At 40.5% G+C, this 16,019-nt stretch overlaps 1 protein-coding gene across 3 annotated transcripts in view; it reads right to left on the bottom strand.

Annotated features, from left to right (window-relative positions):
- Positions 1 to 2,456: 2,456 nt before the first annotated feature.
- The window catches only part of ATP10D (ATPase phospholipid transporting 10D (putative)), a 69,066-nt gene continuing 55,503 nt past the window's right edge, over positions 2,457 to 16,019 (bottom strand). For 2 of the 3 annotated variants that reach the window (XM_049793718.1, XM_049793709.1), the window contains exons 16-23: positions 13,269 to 13,578; positions 12,559 to 12,635; positions 11,901 to 12,026; positions 11,380 to 11,580; positions 8,539 to 8,619; positions 8,188 to 8,292; positions 6,752 to 6,939; positions 2,457 to 4,158 (exon numbers count right to left, since the gene is read on the bottom strand). In XM_049793718.1, coding sequence (XP_049649675.1) covers positions 3,609 to 4,158; positions 6,752 to 6,939; positions 8,188 to 8,292; positions 8,539 to 8,619; positions 11,380 to 11,580; positions 11,901 to 12,026; positions 12,559 to 12,635; positions 13,269 to 13,578 — 1,638 coding nt within the window. In that variant the 3' untranslated portion in view covers positions 2,457 to 3,608. The remainder of the gene's footprint in view (positions 4,159 to 6,751; positions 6,940 to 8,187; positions 8,293 to 8,538; positions 8,620 to 11,379; positions 11,581 to 11,900; positions 12,027 to 12,558; positions 12,636 to 13,268; positions 13,579 to 16,019) is intronic. The other variant, XM_049793719.1, reaches the window with a different exon arrangement.

The following is a 16,019-nucleotide window of genomic DNA, read 5'->3' on the forward strand; positions in this document are numbered from 1 at the left end:
GTGCTCTGCATTAGCTGATCCTCAGCCTCGTGCTGCAGCCAGCAGGGCTGAGGGAAAAACCACAGCTTGGGTTAAACATTCAGCTCAAACTGTGCCATAGGTACAGACCAAAGCTCACTGTGCTGCAAAACACTCGCTCAGTAACAGCTGTGGCTGACTGCCACCTGCAAATGTTTAGCACAGGTGCAGCTGCTGTGAAAAAGACAATTTAAAAAATCGTATTTTTTTCTGTAATTCAAATATTGCACCTCAAAAAGTGAGTTAAAGCTGCTCTAAGCATAGCTACGAAGTTTGGGGGAGTTGGAGGTGGTTTGTTTTAAACTGACAAAAGTGTAAATGCTGTGATTTCCTTCATGACATCTGGAAGGCACCTGTGAGATGATCTTAAAAAGTTTGTTTTCAGAATGGAAAAGCCAGGTCATGCTGTGCCTGAGTGCAGAAGCAAGCAGGGGATTGTGACTTCTCTAATGCTAAAAAAAATAAAGGAAACACTCAACTGTTGAGAAGCAAAGGGAGAGTGATTCGCTTGCACCCTTCATTTGGCACCACTTTAGATATGGCCAATTAACATTTTGAAGCTTTTATTAAAGACTCACTAATCTCCCCTTCAGTGAAAAACAGCAACTGATCACAGCAGATAACCATTAGTTATGTCTGCTGTTTATCCACAAAAAAAAAAAAAAATACAAAAAAGATTGGGTTTTACACAATGGATAATTTTATCAGTTAGACTGTTTGTCGAAGTCCTCTAAAAGAACACAACCTCTAGTGGACAATTTTAAGCAACACACACCATCAGTGAAACAACACAACAAGAAAAAAATAAAATCGTACCACTTCAAAAGTACTTATAATCTCAGCACAGAGGAACTTTTAAAAGGACCTGAAGTTTCAAGGCAACCCACAGGCCTGGCACTTCTGAGATGCAGATGAAATAATCCTTCATCCAATTTAAGAATCCATCCTGAAAGCCTCACCACACTAAGCAGTGACTAGTGGGGTGACAAGGCTCATAAAAAGCCACGTAACAGCAATTTAAGTGTCCCAGAGGCATGCAGCTGGCCCCAGGTCTAGCAGGTGACTGCCGCTCATGTTTCTTTGTGTAGTTATTTTGATGCCACAGCTTACAGTCACAGAAGATTTTGGAAAATCTTGCTCTGAATGCTTACAGCTTTTGTGTGATACACATGTGAACTCCTGAGACTAAATGATCAGCTGCTACTTACCAAATCTGCTGCTAAGTTCTGCTCCTGCAGCAGAGCAACAGGAGGGCAGGTCACAGACCACTGTTGCTCCCTAAAGTCCTTTACAGTTACAGGAAGGGGAGAGAACTGAGCCCTGCACTCCCTGAGGTCACCACAGCAAGTCCCAGAGCTCCTCCATGAGAGCTCAACGCACCTCAGTCATAGAACCATAGAACAGAATAATCTCTTCTCTGTGACCGCAAGTGAAGAGAGCCCATAGATTTAAGGTGCAAAAGAAACAATCAGGTAAGACAATAGAAACAAAACCAATATTTGACTTTGAGGGCAGGAAAGCACTGGCCTGGCCAGCTTCTCTGGAGCTGTTTACAGCAGGAGAACATCTGCTGGGAATGATAAGGGTAAAGCCAAGCCTGCCTTGGGCTGCGGAGCAGAGCAGATGACTTCACTGGGTTGCAGCAAGTCTGTTCGTGTATGATTCTGCCCTTGTACCACCTAATCTCCCTGCACAACCTGCTGGGCGTTTTGCATCTTCTTCTTGGACACCTTGCAGTTCCCATGGCATGTACAGAAAGCTGAGATGTTCCAATCGGGACACCTGGAGTCTACTCCTGGCAAGGTGCCCCTGCAGCAAGAAGGATGCTACAGACAAACATCTGAAAATTGTAACTGTAAACCAACATGCTCAACATGATCTTTTAGAATTTGAATGTCTGCCATCACTTCAAAGGTCCCCACTAACCTTATGTTAGAACGTCCCCAAAATATTGTCATCTGTTGAACCAAATTAGAAAAAAATATTTGCAGAAATGGCTGTCATCACTGGCTCCTTCCACTGTTTTTCTTCTACAGGCTAAACAAAAAGGATATTTTTCTCCTCACTAACACTAGGGATGGAGTCAGCCCTAATTACATTCTACCTTTCAAAAACAGAACCGTTTTAAACTTTTGGTAACGTGTGGTGACCTGCATTTGGATGAACTTAGCATGCCCTCAATATCTGCCCTGCATAGCAGCCTCTCAGACCTCACAGCGTTTGTTTAAATTCTTTCAGAGATCTTAAAAGATGTGGAATATGTAATGTTGATCATTGACATGGAAAGCTCACGGTTCAATTAAAAAGCAGAGCCCTTGCCCCAAACATGGTGCCTAAAAATAAACACACAAATCTTGGCAATTTGAAAACAGAAAGTCTTAGAAAGAGAAAGAACCAAAAAAACCCATGGGCTCAATACTGATTAATTCATTAGCAGCTACAGTTTGAGGAAACTGTTTATTTCAACAGGTGCTAGTGGATACAAACAATTTCCTAAGATCCTCCATAAATTGACCATGTAACTTTTTGGAGAGGGAAGTAAAAAGGAGGCAATATTTTAGACAGTCTGGAAGCCAGAAGCATAGCCACATGCACCTCAGCCAGCTTTTGTGCAGTGTGCAGAGCAGCAGGAAACTGGCAGAGGCAGGACATCTCCAAGATAGATGAGCAACAGATCTCAAATCTGGGACATGCAATAGGTTATACCTTCTTCTGAGCAGCCTTTAGAGATACTTAAGCTGTTTATTATAAAAGTCTGGAGGAATGTAAAAATACCTGAGAGTGAAGAAGAGTAATGTCATCAGCTAGAAGCTGCTATTAATAGAAGACCTGAAGACAGACTGGAGCTACCCACTGCCACTGGCAGACAATTTTGCAGTGGAGGCATGAGGTAGAGTTTAGCGAAAACTCAGCATTTGAGTTGGGTGAGGGGGTAGATAAGTCCAGTCAGTGGCGAATGACACGAAATGGCACATGGAGACAAAAAGGACGGATGTGGCAGGAGGATGAACTGTCGTGGAGAACAGAAGGCTGCACTAGGATTTGCTTTTTGTGGAAGAGGAAGGTGAGGGAGACATGTAACACATATGTCTCATCTGGCCCGCTCTTCTGATGGTTAAAATTGTGTTTGGCCAGCACTGAGATGGCCCATGCAATAGCCTGGTGAACAAACTGGACCACAATGGTTAAAACAACTACTGTACACACATACCGGAGGAGTCTTGCAACAAGCCAGGTAACACTACATCCCACCCCTTCTGCTTACTTCAGCAAGTGGTGAATCCCAGGGAATGCTAGGATTTTAGGACAGCAGTACGAGGGATGAGGTTGGCTTACCTGAACTGGATCCTGCAAATCCATATTCATGCAATGTCCTGTCCATAACACCATGGGGTATTAGGCAGTGTTGTATACAAGAAAAAAGCACTATGCAAAGTCTACTGTGTAAAAAATATAAAAAACAACCCAGCCATTTAGATCTTGAACCTCTTAAGAAATTACTGAAAAGCTTTATAAACAAAAAAGCCTGTAAGGAAATGTATGCATCATCTTCCTTGGCTGAAAAAAATAAAACCACAATGCAGCATAAATCAGCAGTTACTACTCTTGGGTTTTAAACAACATTCCGACTTTGTAAAATGCATTAAAGCATCTTCTTCACATAAAACAGAATTCAAACCTGCTTTGTGTGCTAGAGAAACAGCACTGCTGCCCTCTTCAGAAGCACACATAGAGACTTTGGCACATGAGTTATTACTGCCAAACGTGTCTGAATTAGTTTCCTTTGCTGAATTCAGAAATACGTTTTTTTCAGAGTTCAAGCCATTTGTAGTCCCAGACTCATCCTGAATGTCTGGTAAGAAGGAGGTGTCCTCTACTAACCCATGTCTTGAACAGGCCTGAAGAGGTGCTGTAGATGTTGGCAAAACACTGGCAATACTTTCTTCGTCTGATACAGCACCTGTGGCTGAGCTGGAAGACCCAGAAGTAGCCTGGAACTCCACTCTACAGTTTACAATGCAGTCATCTTTCCATCTCTTAATTGCTTCCCTCTGCTCCTTGGGGGTCAGTCTGTCAAGGTGCTTGGCTCTCAAGACCGGAGACAGAAACAATGTTCCTTGGAGAACTCTCAACAAATATCTACAAAATAAACAGTTTCAAATAAGCTGTTTAGAAGCAGACTCAAGACTGTTTCCAGGAACACTGAAGGAAACCAAACACCATTCAAGTAACCCTGAGGCTGCAGCAGCCTCTGAAACAGTTTTTGCAGGTGCCGTTTTGTGAACTGTAAGGCCAGCAAGTGCACCAGAACATGTTTTAAAACTGGCATTTTCAAAGACAGATATTGATATCAGGTACTTCCATTTTTCTGTCCTGAACACGGTTCTCCCACAGACTAGTTGCTGTAGCAATGCACACTTGCAACTTCAATGAAGGGCCAGGGTCCCAACTACACTGAAAGTGGAGCTTTCTGCATATAGTGTCAGGCCTCAGAAAAAAGGCATCAAAATCAGTGCACAGTTTAGAGTTTCCCGGGCACTTCAGTGCAGATATAAGGAGTTAAGAGATATTGTGGAAAAAATTAGGCCTAGAAAAATTCATGCTTCCAAGTGAGAAGCTGTTTATCACTGCTGTTTTGTACTGATAATATAGCACTAATACAGCCCTGGAAAGCTGGGAAGAGTAGGCAGAGAATCATTCTAAAATTCTTAACTTTTGCAGGAGCCAGAGAATTCACCAGAAGCAAGAAAGAACATGAAAGCAAAGGCCAAAGAAAGCAAGCATCACATGCAGTAAGAGGAATATGGAGTACAAATGATGTTCCAGAATTAAACTCTAGGAATAATTCATATTAGAACTGACTTAACTGGCAACTTAGGTTGGGCAAAAGTTTTAATCGTAGATTTTTGCAGTGAATTTTCAGTCAACAGGGCATCCAACATCTGTCCCTCTGTAGGAGAGCTGCTCCTTAAAAACTCCAGTGAAAGCCCCAATCTCACTCCCTCAGGCTAGGTGTAGAGCACCCTTTAGCTTCACAGTCCCTGCGGAGTGGTGGCTTTTCAGCGCCTTACAAAGGATTACATCAGAAGTAAGCAAGGAGAAAAAACCGTATGTGTGACAGCAGCGGTTCCGTAATAGGCACGTCTGCTTCAAATCACTGAAGTGGAAAAGCTTCAATTAGCCACAACAGCTATAAATCTTCTGAGGTATTGGCACAGGGAGAGTGCAAAAGACTCAAAAGAATTTCACTGGTAAGGCTAAATACTTTGCATTTAATTCACCATGAAAAACACTGTCATCTTCAAAACTGAACACCTGTACGCTGGAAGCAGTCACCAAGCTGCAAGCTTTCTTCTACCTAGGCTCTCTACAGCCTTACCAAAAGGTCCCAGAACAGCATTTATCAATTTATTTGTTGTGCAAGGAAGATCTACTGTGTGTGAAAGAAAAGGCTCTGCTGTCACCATGTGATGGCAAGCTGAGAGCAGGGATGGGGAGGGAAGAGCATACATGTTGCTTGCACCTCACGGTTTGTCCTGCTGAATTGAAGTATGAACCACAGCTACCAGTTATGATCTCCAGTGAGTGCAGCAAAACCCTGACTGTTATGCTTAAGACACAGATCGGGACGCGTTCAAAGGGGACTCAAATACTTGGTGGCGATTGCAGGCACCTACAGCCACAGCTCTGCCAGCTTTCCTATTGGTGGCATTGCCAACTCATGCAGCCTGTACTGCAGCACTTGATCCAGAAAGTGTGCTCAGACTGTGCCTAATGATATAAAATTATGTCAGGTGAGGAGGAAACAGCAGTTCGTCTCCTCAACACTTCTCTCGGTATCTGTCTGTGCAATTCAGTTTCAGGTCCCACTCTTTCTGAAATTATATAAGAGGGAAAGAAAGAGATGTAACAGCAGCAGAATGAGTAAATGAGCACTGGAGGCACTTCGCTAATAGGCTGCAGACTTGATTTCATGTTCAGCCAGTGAAAGAAAGATGGCTGTGGCTACTAAATAGAGCTAGGCTGAGAGTTTGATGAAGTCACTTTCACTGGTTTTTACACAGTTTTTCTCTGTTGGCTCACTCAGTTGTCTCACTGCTCAGCGTGCTGGTGTCCAGGACCTCCACCCAACACTCCTGCCTTTCCAGGGTGAATGAGTTATTGAACTTGAGAGTTAGCACTTCTTCAGTGAGGCAAAACACTTAAACATTAGGCACGATAAAAACACAACTCAGGACCCTTTGTAAATCTAATCAGTGTGCTTCCACCCCACAAAGAAGCTTGTGCATGCATTCTTCATTCTAAATATTCTTATATATATATTTATGACATAAATTTCAAACGGAAAATGGTTTCACAAATAATCACAGACTAAGCACAGTACTTCTACATATAGTACATGTTCAACTTTGATCACTAATTTAACTGATTTGTATATAAATTATAAATTCTGTGGTTACAGAGATTACTGGTTTTTTCCCTCCAAAGACAATATTTAATATAATATAAAAATTTTAATGTAATATAAATCACAAAAGGAATTTTTTATTTACTGAAATTTACTTTGAGAACATGTCACTAAAGAGCTGTCCTCACATGTGTAAAATTTTCTTTACACTGGGGGTCATGGGGCAAGGAAGACCTCTATCTAGAGAGATTTACAGCATCACTGACTCCAAGAAAACTAATTTTGCTAACAACAGTAATCTGCAATTATTAAACAGAAACGCACCTGGGTAGCAGAGCAACACAAGTAGTCAGGAGGCAAACTAAGTAAAATACTGGGTCTGTCATATGCTTTTCCATGATCCAATAAGGATTTGATGGGGGGTTGTGGGTTTTACAGATTGCCCCAAAAGCCAGAGTGAAGATGAAGTATGACAGGATGCTGCCAACTATAACTACTGTATGTATCCAAGTCTGTAATTCAAAAAAGGAAAGAAATGAGATTTAAGCTGTAAACAGAAAGACCTGTAACAACTGTATGTGTGTACACATGCATTTATGAACATGCACACACTCTTCCAGGAAGAATGGCGCCTTCTTCCTACAGTTCATAGGTAACCCAGCCATTTTTTTTTTTTTTTTTATTGTACTAAATGCATAGCTTTTGATTCCTGTGTGAACGACATTTTTTATGACCACCTCATCCACTGGCAACAGAGAAAGCCTTCTCAAGCAAATGGAGGCAAGATCTTCATATGACACCACCCTTACACATTTTGCTTGAGACATTGATTAACTGTTTCTGTAATTTTATACCTAAATGGCTATAATAGTTACTATGGAAACAACACTGTCACTGGTCTGACAGCTTGCCGATATTAAAAAATGCCAAATAAAATCTGTTTAAGTAATGTTTTCCTATTCAGAGCATGGATACACACATGCTACCCATATAGTCTCAATAAAGACATTTTTATCACTGCTGCCATGCTCCCAAAAGAACAATGAAAAGACTGAATCACAACTTGAAATTTCATCCATTATGAAAAAATCCTAAAAAATATTTTTCAAAAAAAGACAGAAAAAAAAATAAAACCCATTAATCTGTGTCCGTCTACTGTAAATATTATTTTATTTTCTTTAAAATGATAAAAAAATAACCAAGTATTACCCTTGTAAGGGCTGTAAATTTATCCAAGCTAATGCTTTAGCTTGCCCAGACTTAATTAAAAACTGGAATAGCATTTCTGTAGCGTATCGGTTCTCTAGTTCTGGCACCAAAATATACCTCTGAATTGTTTATCCTGGCCACAGAGCAGATCATCAGTTCCAAGCAATCAAAATCAACAGTTCACATTGTTGTCTTTGAGATACAAGCTTTGGGAACTAACGAAGGCTCAGTAGATCACTGGTTGGTTTTACCATTTGCAAAACTAAACTGACATCCCCCAAACCACCATATCCTAATGAAGCAGGATCCTTTTGATATTTACAAATAATTCTGAGGCCAAATTTTGTTAATTTTAGTCATATGAGTAATTCTATTGGCTCCAATGACAGCTGCAGCAGGAGAGCTCACATGGTGACATAAAATATTTAGATTTTGGCCTTTTTATACTTACTCTGTTTTGTATATGAAGCTCTTTCTTCCATTTAATTTTAATGAAAGCTGTATGCACATACTCTGTTAGGAATATACTCTTTTGGAAACAAAGTACTCACCACAGACTTGCACTCAATGAGAAGGTGAAACAGTATTATGAAGAGCGCTGCCGTGTTTATAGGGTTTCCAAAAGAAAAAATGTCTATGTCTGAGCCACAGTAAGTCTGTAAAGGAAGACACTGGTCAGCGTAATATATTCTTTATGTATAGTCCTAATACACAAAATGGCATGAACAGTTTCAATACCATACATATTTGCATGCACACAGTTCCGCTCCATTCCAATGATGATCCTGTTAGTACACATTTATATATGAGGAAGTAAAATCAAGCACTTCATTTTATTCTCTAATTTGCCTGGGTTTTTAGTATGTCAAAATATATAAATGTATTTCATACCCAGCACTTACAAAGTAAGGCACAAAAAAGCAAACGAGACTTTGGTAAAAAGCATCCAGCAACGTTATCCAGAAAGGTGAAGGCAAGTAAGCCTGAAAGAAAAAAAGATAATGCCATTGAAACAAATTGAACAAATTGCTGCATCCCTAATTAGTATTAATTTGGATTTGGAGAAAGATTATCTGCAGAAGTAATTCCAGTTAGTTTCCCAATGAAGAGGCATCTTTTGTGTGTTATGATAATAAGAATAAAGAGCTCACTCCACACATGTACTTAACTGTTAGTATTTAAATCAGCAGCCAGATCTAGGAACTCTGATCTTACAGCTGCTTCTGCCTGAACAGTCCTACCAGAGCCTTACCTAACTGAGTACTAAGAAAGGGAAAGGGCTAGGGGACAGTGAATTAGCCTAGCAGCTTACCATCACTGAATGCCACGTCTCCCTTTCTTCTATCTCCACTCCCTTCTTTTTGGTACACGTGCTTCTGCCTCTTAATTTGTTCTGGTTGACTCATCTGTGCAGACTGGACTCCACTGTGAGCTAACTTAACCCACTAGAGTGTGAGAAATCAATTCACTTTTCTGCTGGAGTAGCATGTTGCTGTTTTAGTGAGTGAAATCAGCTCCTGGAATAATCAGGATGGGACAAGCCAGCTGGCACAAAGAAGGTAGTTTAACTGTGGGTGAAAACAGGGAATGGGAAGAAAAGAAGGGAGAAGAGGAGAAGGAACAAGCCTTCCTAACTCAGTGGCAGCAAACTGCTATGACAGCTCAACCGCTTATAAAACCAGTTGCATGTGCCCTGGCTCAGATAGATCCCATTCCTTTAGGCACTAAATTGAGACACACAGGTGAGCAGTCTAGTCACCTAGGACTTCCTCTACAAGTACTGGAGAGAGATGGGTTTCTCCAAAAAGCCATTCAGCCCTTTCAAGAAGTGAATGGCTCTGTGGAGGTGGTGTAGGAAACTTACGTTCTTATTTGTCTGTCAGGGAAGTGCTTTAAATTACTGAAGATGAATCCAAGTTACTGTCCATTTTTATAGCTTATACAGAGCTGTGCACTTGTGATGTCATGGTGCAATATTGTGATACTACATCTTTTAAAGCATTTCTCTTTCTTCTGTACTGCACTTAATTCAAAACAATTATTTCAGTGTGCTTCCATGCAAGAAAGGAAATGGTATACTACTTAATAACTCCAACCACAGATCAAGGCAATGCTATACTAGACAAAAGAGGAAAAACTCTGATAAAAAGGGAAAAAAAAAAAGGGAGGAAGGAGAAAAACTATTGTGTAATGCAGTAATTCTGATTATGTTGCCTCAAAATCTTCATCTCAGCTCAGATCACTGTACATATCCTGAAGATCAAAATAAAGGGCAGAATCCTGAGGCCTTGTAACCTTTACTTATTCAAAAGTCTCTGTGACTGACAAAGCGCAGACCTGCTCCAGCCAGTCTACAGAGGCTCAGATTGGTATCAAAAGAGTACTTAGTTTAGAAAAAATATCATAAACCAAGCAACATAAAATATTTACCGGTATGTAAAAAGAAATGTAAAGTCCACGAACAAACAAAACAAATTTTCCCCTCACTGTATATCCTTCTTTCCCTTCTAAACCAGACCTAGACTTCTGTCAGTTTATACAGATGAGACTGCACAACTAGTACACAACATATTGTAGCTCATTTTTGTTAATAGTATTTTTTAGAATAGAACAAAACAAAACAGAATAGAATATTTCAGTTGGGAGGGACCTAAAATGATCATCTAGTCCAACTGCCTGACCAATTCAGGGCTGACCAAATGTTAAAGCATGTTGTTAAGGGCATTGTCCAAATGCCTCTTAAACACTGACAAGCTTGGGGCATCGACAACCTCTCTAGGAAGCCTGTTCCAGTGCTTGACAACCCTCTCTGTAATGAAATGCTTCCTAATGTCAAATCTGTTATTGAAAGGCTATGATCATAAAGAAAATGGTGAGGCTTAGATGACTCATATGCTCAGTGTTTCCTCTCTCTGGGCTACTAGAATCTATTCTGTCCCGGGCTCAGTATGTCACTGCCTTCAATTGCTATAATAAAAATATTATTTTAATTAAGTGTTAAACAAACAAAAAAGTTAAAGTTAAAATTATGCTAGAATTCATGCTAAGCAAAGCAGAAACCAGGAAAAAGCTTACTGATTTATGTAATTTTGATTCAGAAACTAACCCCTACTCCCTGTGGCTTTCTGTGCTCAATGTTTGGACAGAATTTACTTATAGAGCAGATATGACGTATAGTGTTTTCAGATGGGAGAAAAGTGCCACCAGCACATTCCAGAACATACCCGTAAGGGGAAAAGAACCCTGAATGACAGAACTTTCTTGAGGATTATTTGAAAGGAATCTGCTCTGGTTCTTGTCCATTCCTCATTACTTTGCAGCTGAGACCCTTATATGACAGTGAAAAACCAGTATCTAGTGCCCTTATCTTCAAAAGTTAAACCCAGATGCTCAAGAGAAACCCATTTTGAGGAAGTATGTTGACAGCTGAGGCAGTAAATGAAGTGAACATGCTGGTAACGATGTTTATCTAGCACATTGTTTCACCTGAAGTCCTTAATTTCTCTTATCATCTAAATGTCTGATAAGATTGGGTGTATGGCTGAAAAGAACCTAAAAAAAAAACTTTTGAAAAAACAGCTTTTATTTGTGCACAGGCGTATAGAGAAAGGCCTATTTCTCTAATAGAGAAAGTGGTTTTAAGCTTCAAGTTTGCCTGATGTGAACCATGAAGGAAAGAAACACAGAAATGGCTTAAAAGCTGACCATTTCAATTAGCTTCAGGCAAGAATTCTGTAACCTACCACAGATTTCTGGCTCGTCATGTACAGCTGTGGGAGCTGCATGAGTATCTCCGCAGGCGCATCTTTGTCCAAGACACCATAAACGATGGGTGGCACCGATGTAAAAAGGAGATTGAAAAGAATCAAGATCCAATAGTCAGTCATTGATGTGCCTGAAAACCCACAGAAGAACTGGTACCAGAACAGGAGGTTCACATAGGCCTGAAAAGTCAAAGATGACATGACAAAATGTTACCTGTGGACAAATGTTTTAAAAGCCAGGAGGAAAACAGGCAGATCTTAGGTCTGGTTACAGTAATCTGTGGGAAATTAAGTATAAATGCTGTGGAGTTCATGCCACACTTTGAAACTATATGTCTCTGCAGACATAAATGGGAAACTGAATTGTTTGACATATGCTTTTTGTGTCTTTTTGAACCCATTCACAATAGAAACTAAAGAAGAATATGAAGCCCCATTAAACCCTTCAGTGCTCTCAAATATGTAAACTGTGATTTCCCTGGGATGGGACAGCTACATACCACATTCTTGTAGAAGAAGTAAAGCACCATGTTGGTAAGTCTGGTGTAACACCAGTGACCATGGACAAGCAGCAGCTTCTTGAGGTGTCTAAACTGAGAGATTGCAAAGTCACTTGCCATCACAGCCTGCAACACACATGAAGGAAAGGACATGTTAGTATCCAAACTGTTAAAGATAAGCTTCAGGTACTGCCAAGTGAGCAACTTAACTGCTGCTGGAAATTCTTATTTTATGATTTTTTTTATACATAGTTCTTACAGTCTTACCCTCACTCAGATCTGAGCCCCCTCCATACAATGTTTTACACTAACACACACAGCTCAGTCCAAAACAACATAGGCAGGAACATGGCTGTCTATTATTATCACACAACTGCACAGACATGACTGATGGTTAGGCTACTTGTTTCCTGGCAGGACATGAGTAACAGGGAGTATGGTGACAGGCAGCAAGCTCTGTTGTTTGGAGTTTGAACTCCTGCAGCATTCAGCTTCCAAGCGCTCCTGCAAGAGTGCTGAGGCCTGGGTGTCAGCTCAGGCTGCAAACTCTTGCCTGTGTATGGTAATGGACTGTGGAGCCACTGGGCCTCCAGAGTAAACTCTGAACCAATTTAAAATGGAGTCTGATGTCATTTGCAGCTGTCTTTGTATACACTACCTGCATGCCTTCTTGGCCTGATATTCCCACACCAGTGTCAGCCACCTGGATCATACTGACATCATTGGCACCATCACCTACAGAAAAAAGAAAAGAGGAAAAAACCAAAACTAACCTCTTTTATTTGGAATGCAAACTGGAGGCAGCTTTGCCGGCTATCTCATCGCCATGGAGGTGGCAGGAAAAGACAAATATACAAGAACACCAGAGAGTTCAGAGAAAAAACATTTTTATGGCCAGCAGTGCAGCCTATGAAAAATCCTACAGAAAGCAAGATTAATAACTGGAAGGCCTGACTGAACCGAGCTATATTCTCCAAATGGATATTAGCTGCTCCTTTTGTCAGAATTTAGTTGGTATGCTGCAATAGAAAATATGGGTGTTTGAAATCACAGTGAGTCATCTCCCCTATCCCTCCCTATTTTGGAGGGTTGTGATGGAGAATGACAAAGAAAATCCCCTTACTTGCTCCTTTGGACATGTTACATAACACTGTGCCTGACTGCTGCTCTTGTTGCTTTACATCACCATGAATAAGTTTATGGACTAGATTTGCTAGTTCAGAAGACTAACATTTTCTGCCAGAGACCACTATGATTCAAAGGATTATCTTCCTTGTAAAGTAAATTTTGTGTCAGAAATTAACAAAAATATAGACGAGAAGAAACAGGCTTCTACTTCTTTTCAGAGACGATAACCACAGGACTCACCTACAGCTAATGTCATTGCCTTTAGCTTATTTCGCACCAGTCTGACCACGATACTCTTCTGCAGTGGTGTGGCTTGGCAGCAGACTACAGCCCGACATTTTTCTGTGAGTTCCAAGAAAATACTCTGTAGGCTGTCATGAAGGACATGCTCTAAAGTCCTTCCATCAATAACCAGGCCTGCACTGAACCCTGGAGCTTGGGTGGAGGGACTTGCAGAAACACTCCCAAGTTTCTGACTGTTTCTTTTGCTGGCAGAAGTATTCTTCTGGATCCCTTCTAAAATTTTGCTCATCACCAAGGCACAGGCATCCTAATTAAAGACAAGAGAAAGGCAACTTCTTAAATACTGCTTGTGTTCTGGCTCACTTTTCAATTTATAAAATACATATGGAGAAAAGGCCAGATGCTGCCCTTGTGTAGCATTTTCACTTGAATCCAGAAAGGCTCAAACATGAGGCTGAATAACCCTTTAAAATCACAAAGGATGCAGTCTGTTGTTAATAAAAGGGCCTGTGATTTAACTTTGCTTAAGTAGATTGGCTTGGGTATTGTACTAGAAGGGAAAAAACTGAAGCAAATCAGAAAATGTTCACAGACTAGCAGAAGAAACAACCATTAAGGATTCTGTAATATAAATGCAGCTTTTATAGAAGACTTTTGCTCTCTACGTTTCTTTTGTCTGGCATGCAAAGCCAAAAGTGCATTTCAAATCAGATTATAGATGAACTGCAATGAATTACTGAAGAACTGGCCTTGTGGAATTTTTTATCTTGTCAGAATCAATATAAGATGCCCAAAAGATTCTTGGTATCAATATGTGTCATGCATGTGCTATATAAAAGAAAATACATATTCTTAAATCTTCTCATTATTTTACTTCAAAATGCAACAGTATCAAATCCTGTCTATTTTTTATTTCAAAGCCCCGTTAGAGGGAGGATGAGCACTTCTGCAAAAGGGGCTCAGTTCTCACTGTTAAGTAAGACACTTGTTCACCAGTAGGAAAAAAGGAAGAAAAAAGTGTTAGCAAAAATCAAACCTCAAGCTTTTCTCAACTACAACTGGACTAAAAATCCTTTCTTTTTCACTTTATTTTCCCCAGAGTTACCACTTGCCACACAATCTTCTACGGCAGATACAAATTGAATTTCTAAAGCAACATATAAGCAGAAATAAAAAGGAAAGGTCCTAGAAAAATCCTCCAGTCCTTTAGAGAAGTCCCAGATTTCATGGCTTTCCTCTGAGGAGAGACATATCATACGTTGGCTTTACCAACTACAGTTAGTAATGTCTCTCTTAAGAAACCCAAAATTGATTAAAATCAAGATTTGAAAAACAGCTGGTTATAAGCATCCACAAGAAGACATAACAATCAAGTAGTATTAAACCTGCCACCCAAACCAGCAGCATTTTTAACCACTCTTTATCACATGACTCAATTACTGAGTGGTGGGGAGAAGGTGGGCTTTTTCTCTGACAAAATTGTTGGCAGATTAGTTTTCTTGAATAGTGTGCAATGTACTTTAATGTGACAACTCTTTGTACATTTATGCAAGGCAAGCAGGGCTGAGGGAATATACCACACAAAGCAGCACAAAACTGAATTCAATAGAATTTGCATAACAATAATTCTTACATTACTAATATGCTGTAACTTACAGCCATTTGAAATCTCTAATAACATGTGAAGCATGTCAACTCTCCAACCTACTGTGTGGATTGCCCAGCTCATAGTTCACAAACAAGTTTTACCATGTCTAGTGCACACAGGCGACTCATGGGGGTTACAAAAGCAACCCAGCCTTGGATTGCCTTGAGGCCCTGTGTCTCTGCTGAGACCACTCACGGGGAGCTGTGTAGATAGCTTAGCCCTGGGTTGTCTGATAAACTAAAGTGGGCAGTGGCTGTGCCATTCAAAGAACCAAAACATGAACTGAGCCTTGAAATCCCTTAACAAATAGTATGCCCTGCGTCTCAATCCAACCACTATTCAGTTGCCTGAGGAAGCAAGGTAAAAAAAAAACCAAAACCTGGAGGGTTTCAGCTTCAGTTTCAAATGACGACGTTATGTATTCAAACAATCACAGACCAACAAAGGAAAGATAAGGGGAAACTCCACTCAGATATACATAGTCCATTTAGGCATATATCATAATCCACTCAGACATAGTCATACACACCATTCCACAAGTAAGGGGATAAAAACTCTAAGATTCAGGTTGGAAATGGGGGGGGAGTCACTTCTCTAACTATGCAGTTGGCTTGTGAAAGAAACCCTTCCCCCCCTTGATCGGGATGCCGGTCAAGGTAACTTCCCTGGGATTGAGAACCCTTACCTGGAGGGGTAAGTGAATATTGTTTATGCTTTAAGTTTGTAAATGCAGTTGTGGTTGTCTGTGAACCGCTTGTTGTTGTAATAATGTACTACTCTTGCCTTAAAAAATTGCAATAGTGCATTCCTCCATTGTATCTATAAAACCTGCAATAGTGGCGTGTTAAGTCTGTAAGTGAAGTTCAAATAAATCATTTGCTTGAACCTTGCAGTTAAGTCCTTTTCTGTCTGTGAGAGACTGAAAGAGTTAATGTCTCAAACATTGTGGTGGGGCAAGTTCCACCTAAAGACAAACCCTACACAGCAAGGAACCCAGGTGAAAAGCCCATCACCTCAGATGTCAGCAACAGGAGAGGGAGGGCGTGTTGCAGGGTGCGCAGCTCCCTGTTCTGACGAGCTGTTCTGATACAAAGATCAAA

The sequence above is a fragment of the Accipiter gentilis genome, chromosome 3, assembly GCF_929443795.1.
Source record: "Accipiter gentilis chromosome 3, bAccGen1.1, whole genome shotgun sequence".
Lineage (NCBI taxonomy): Eukaryota > Metazoa > Chordata > Aves > Accipitriformes > Accipitridae > Astur > Astur gentilis.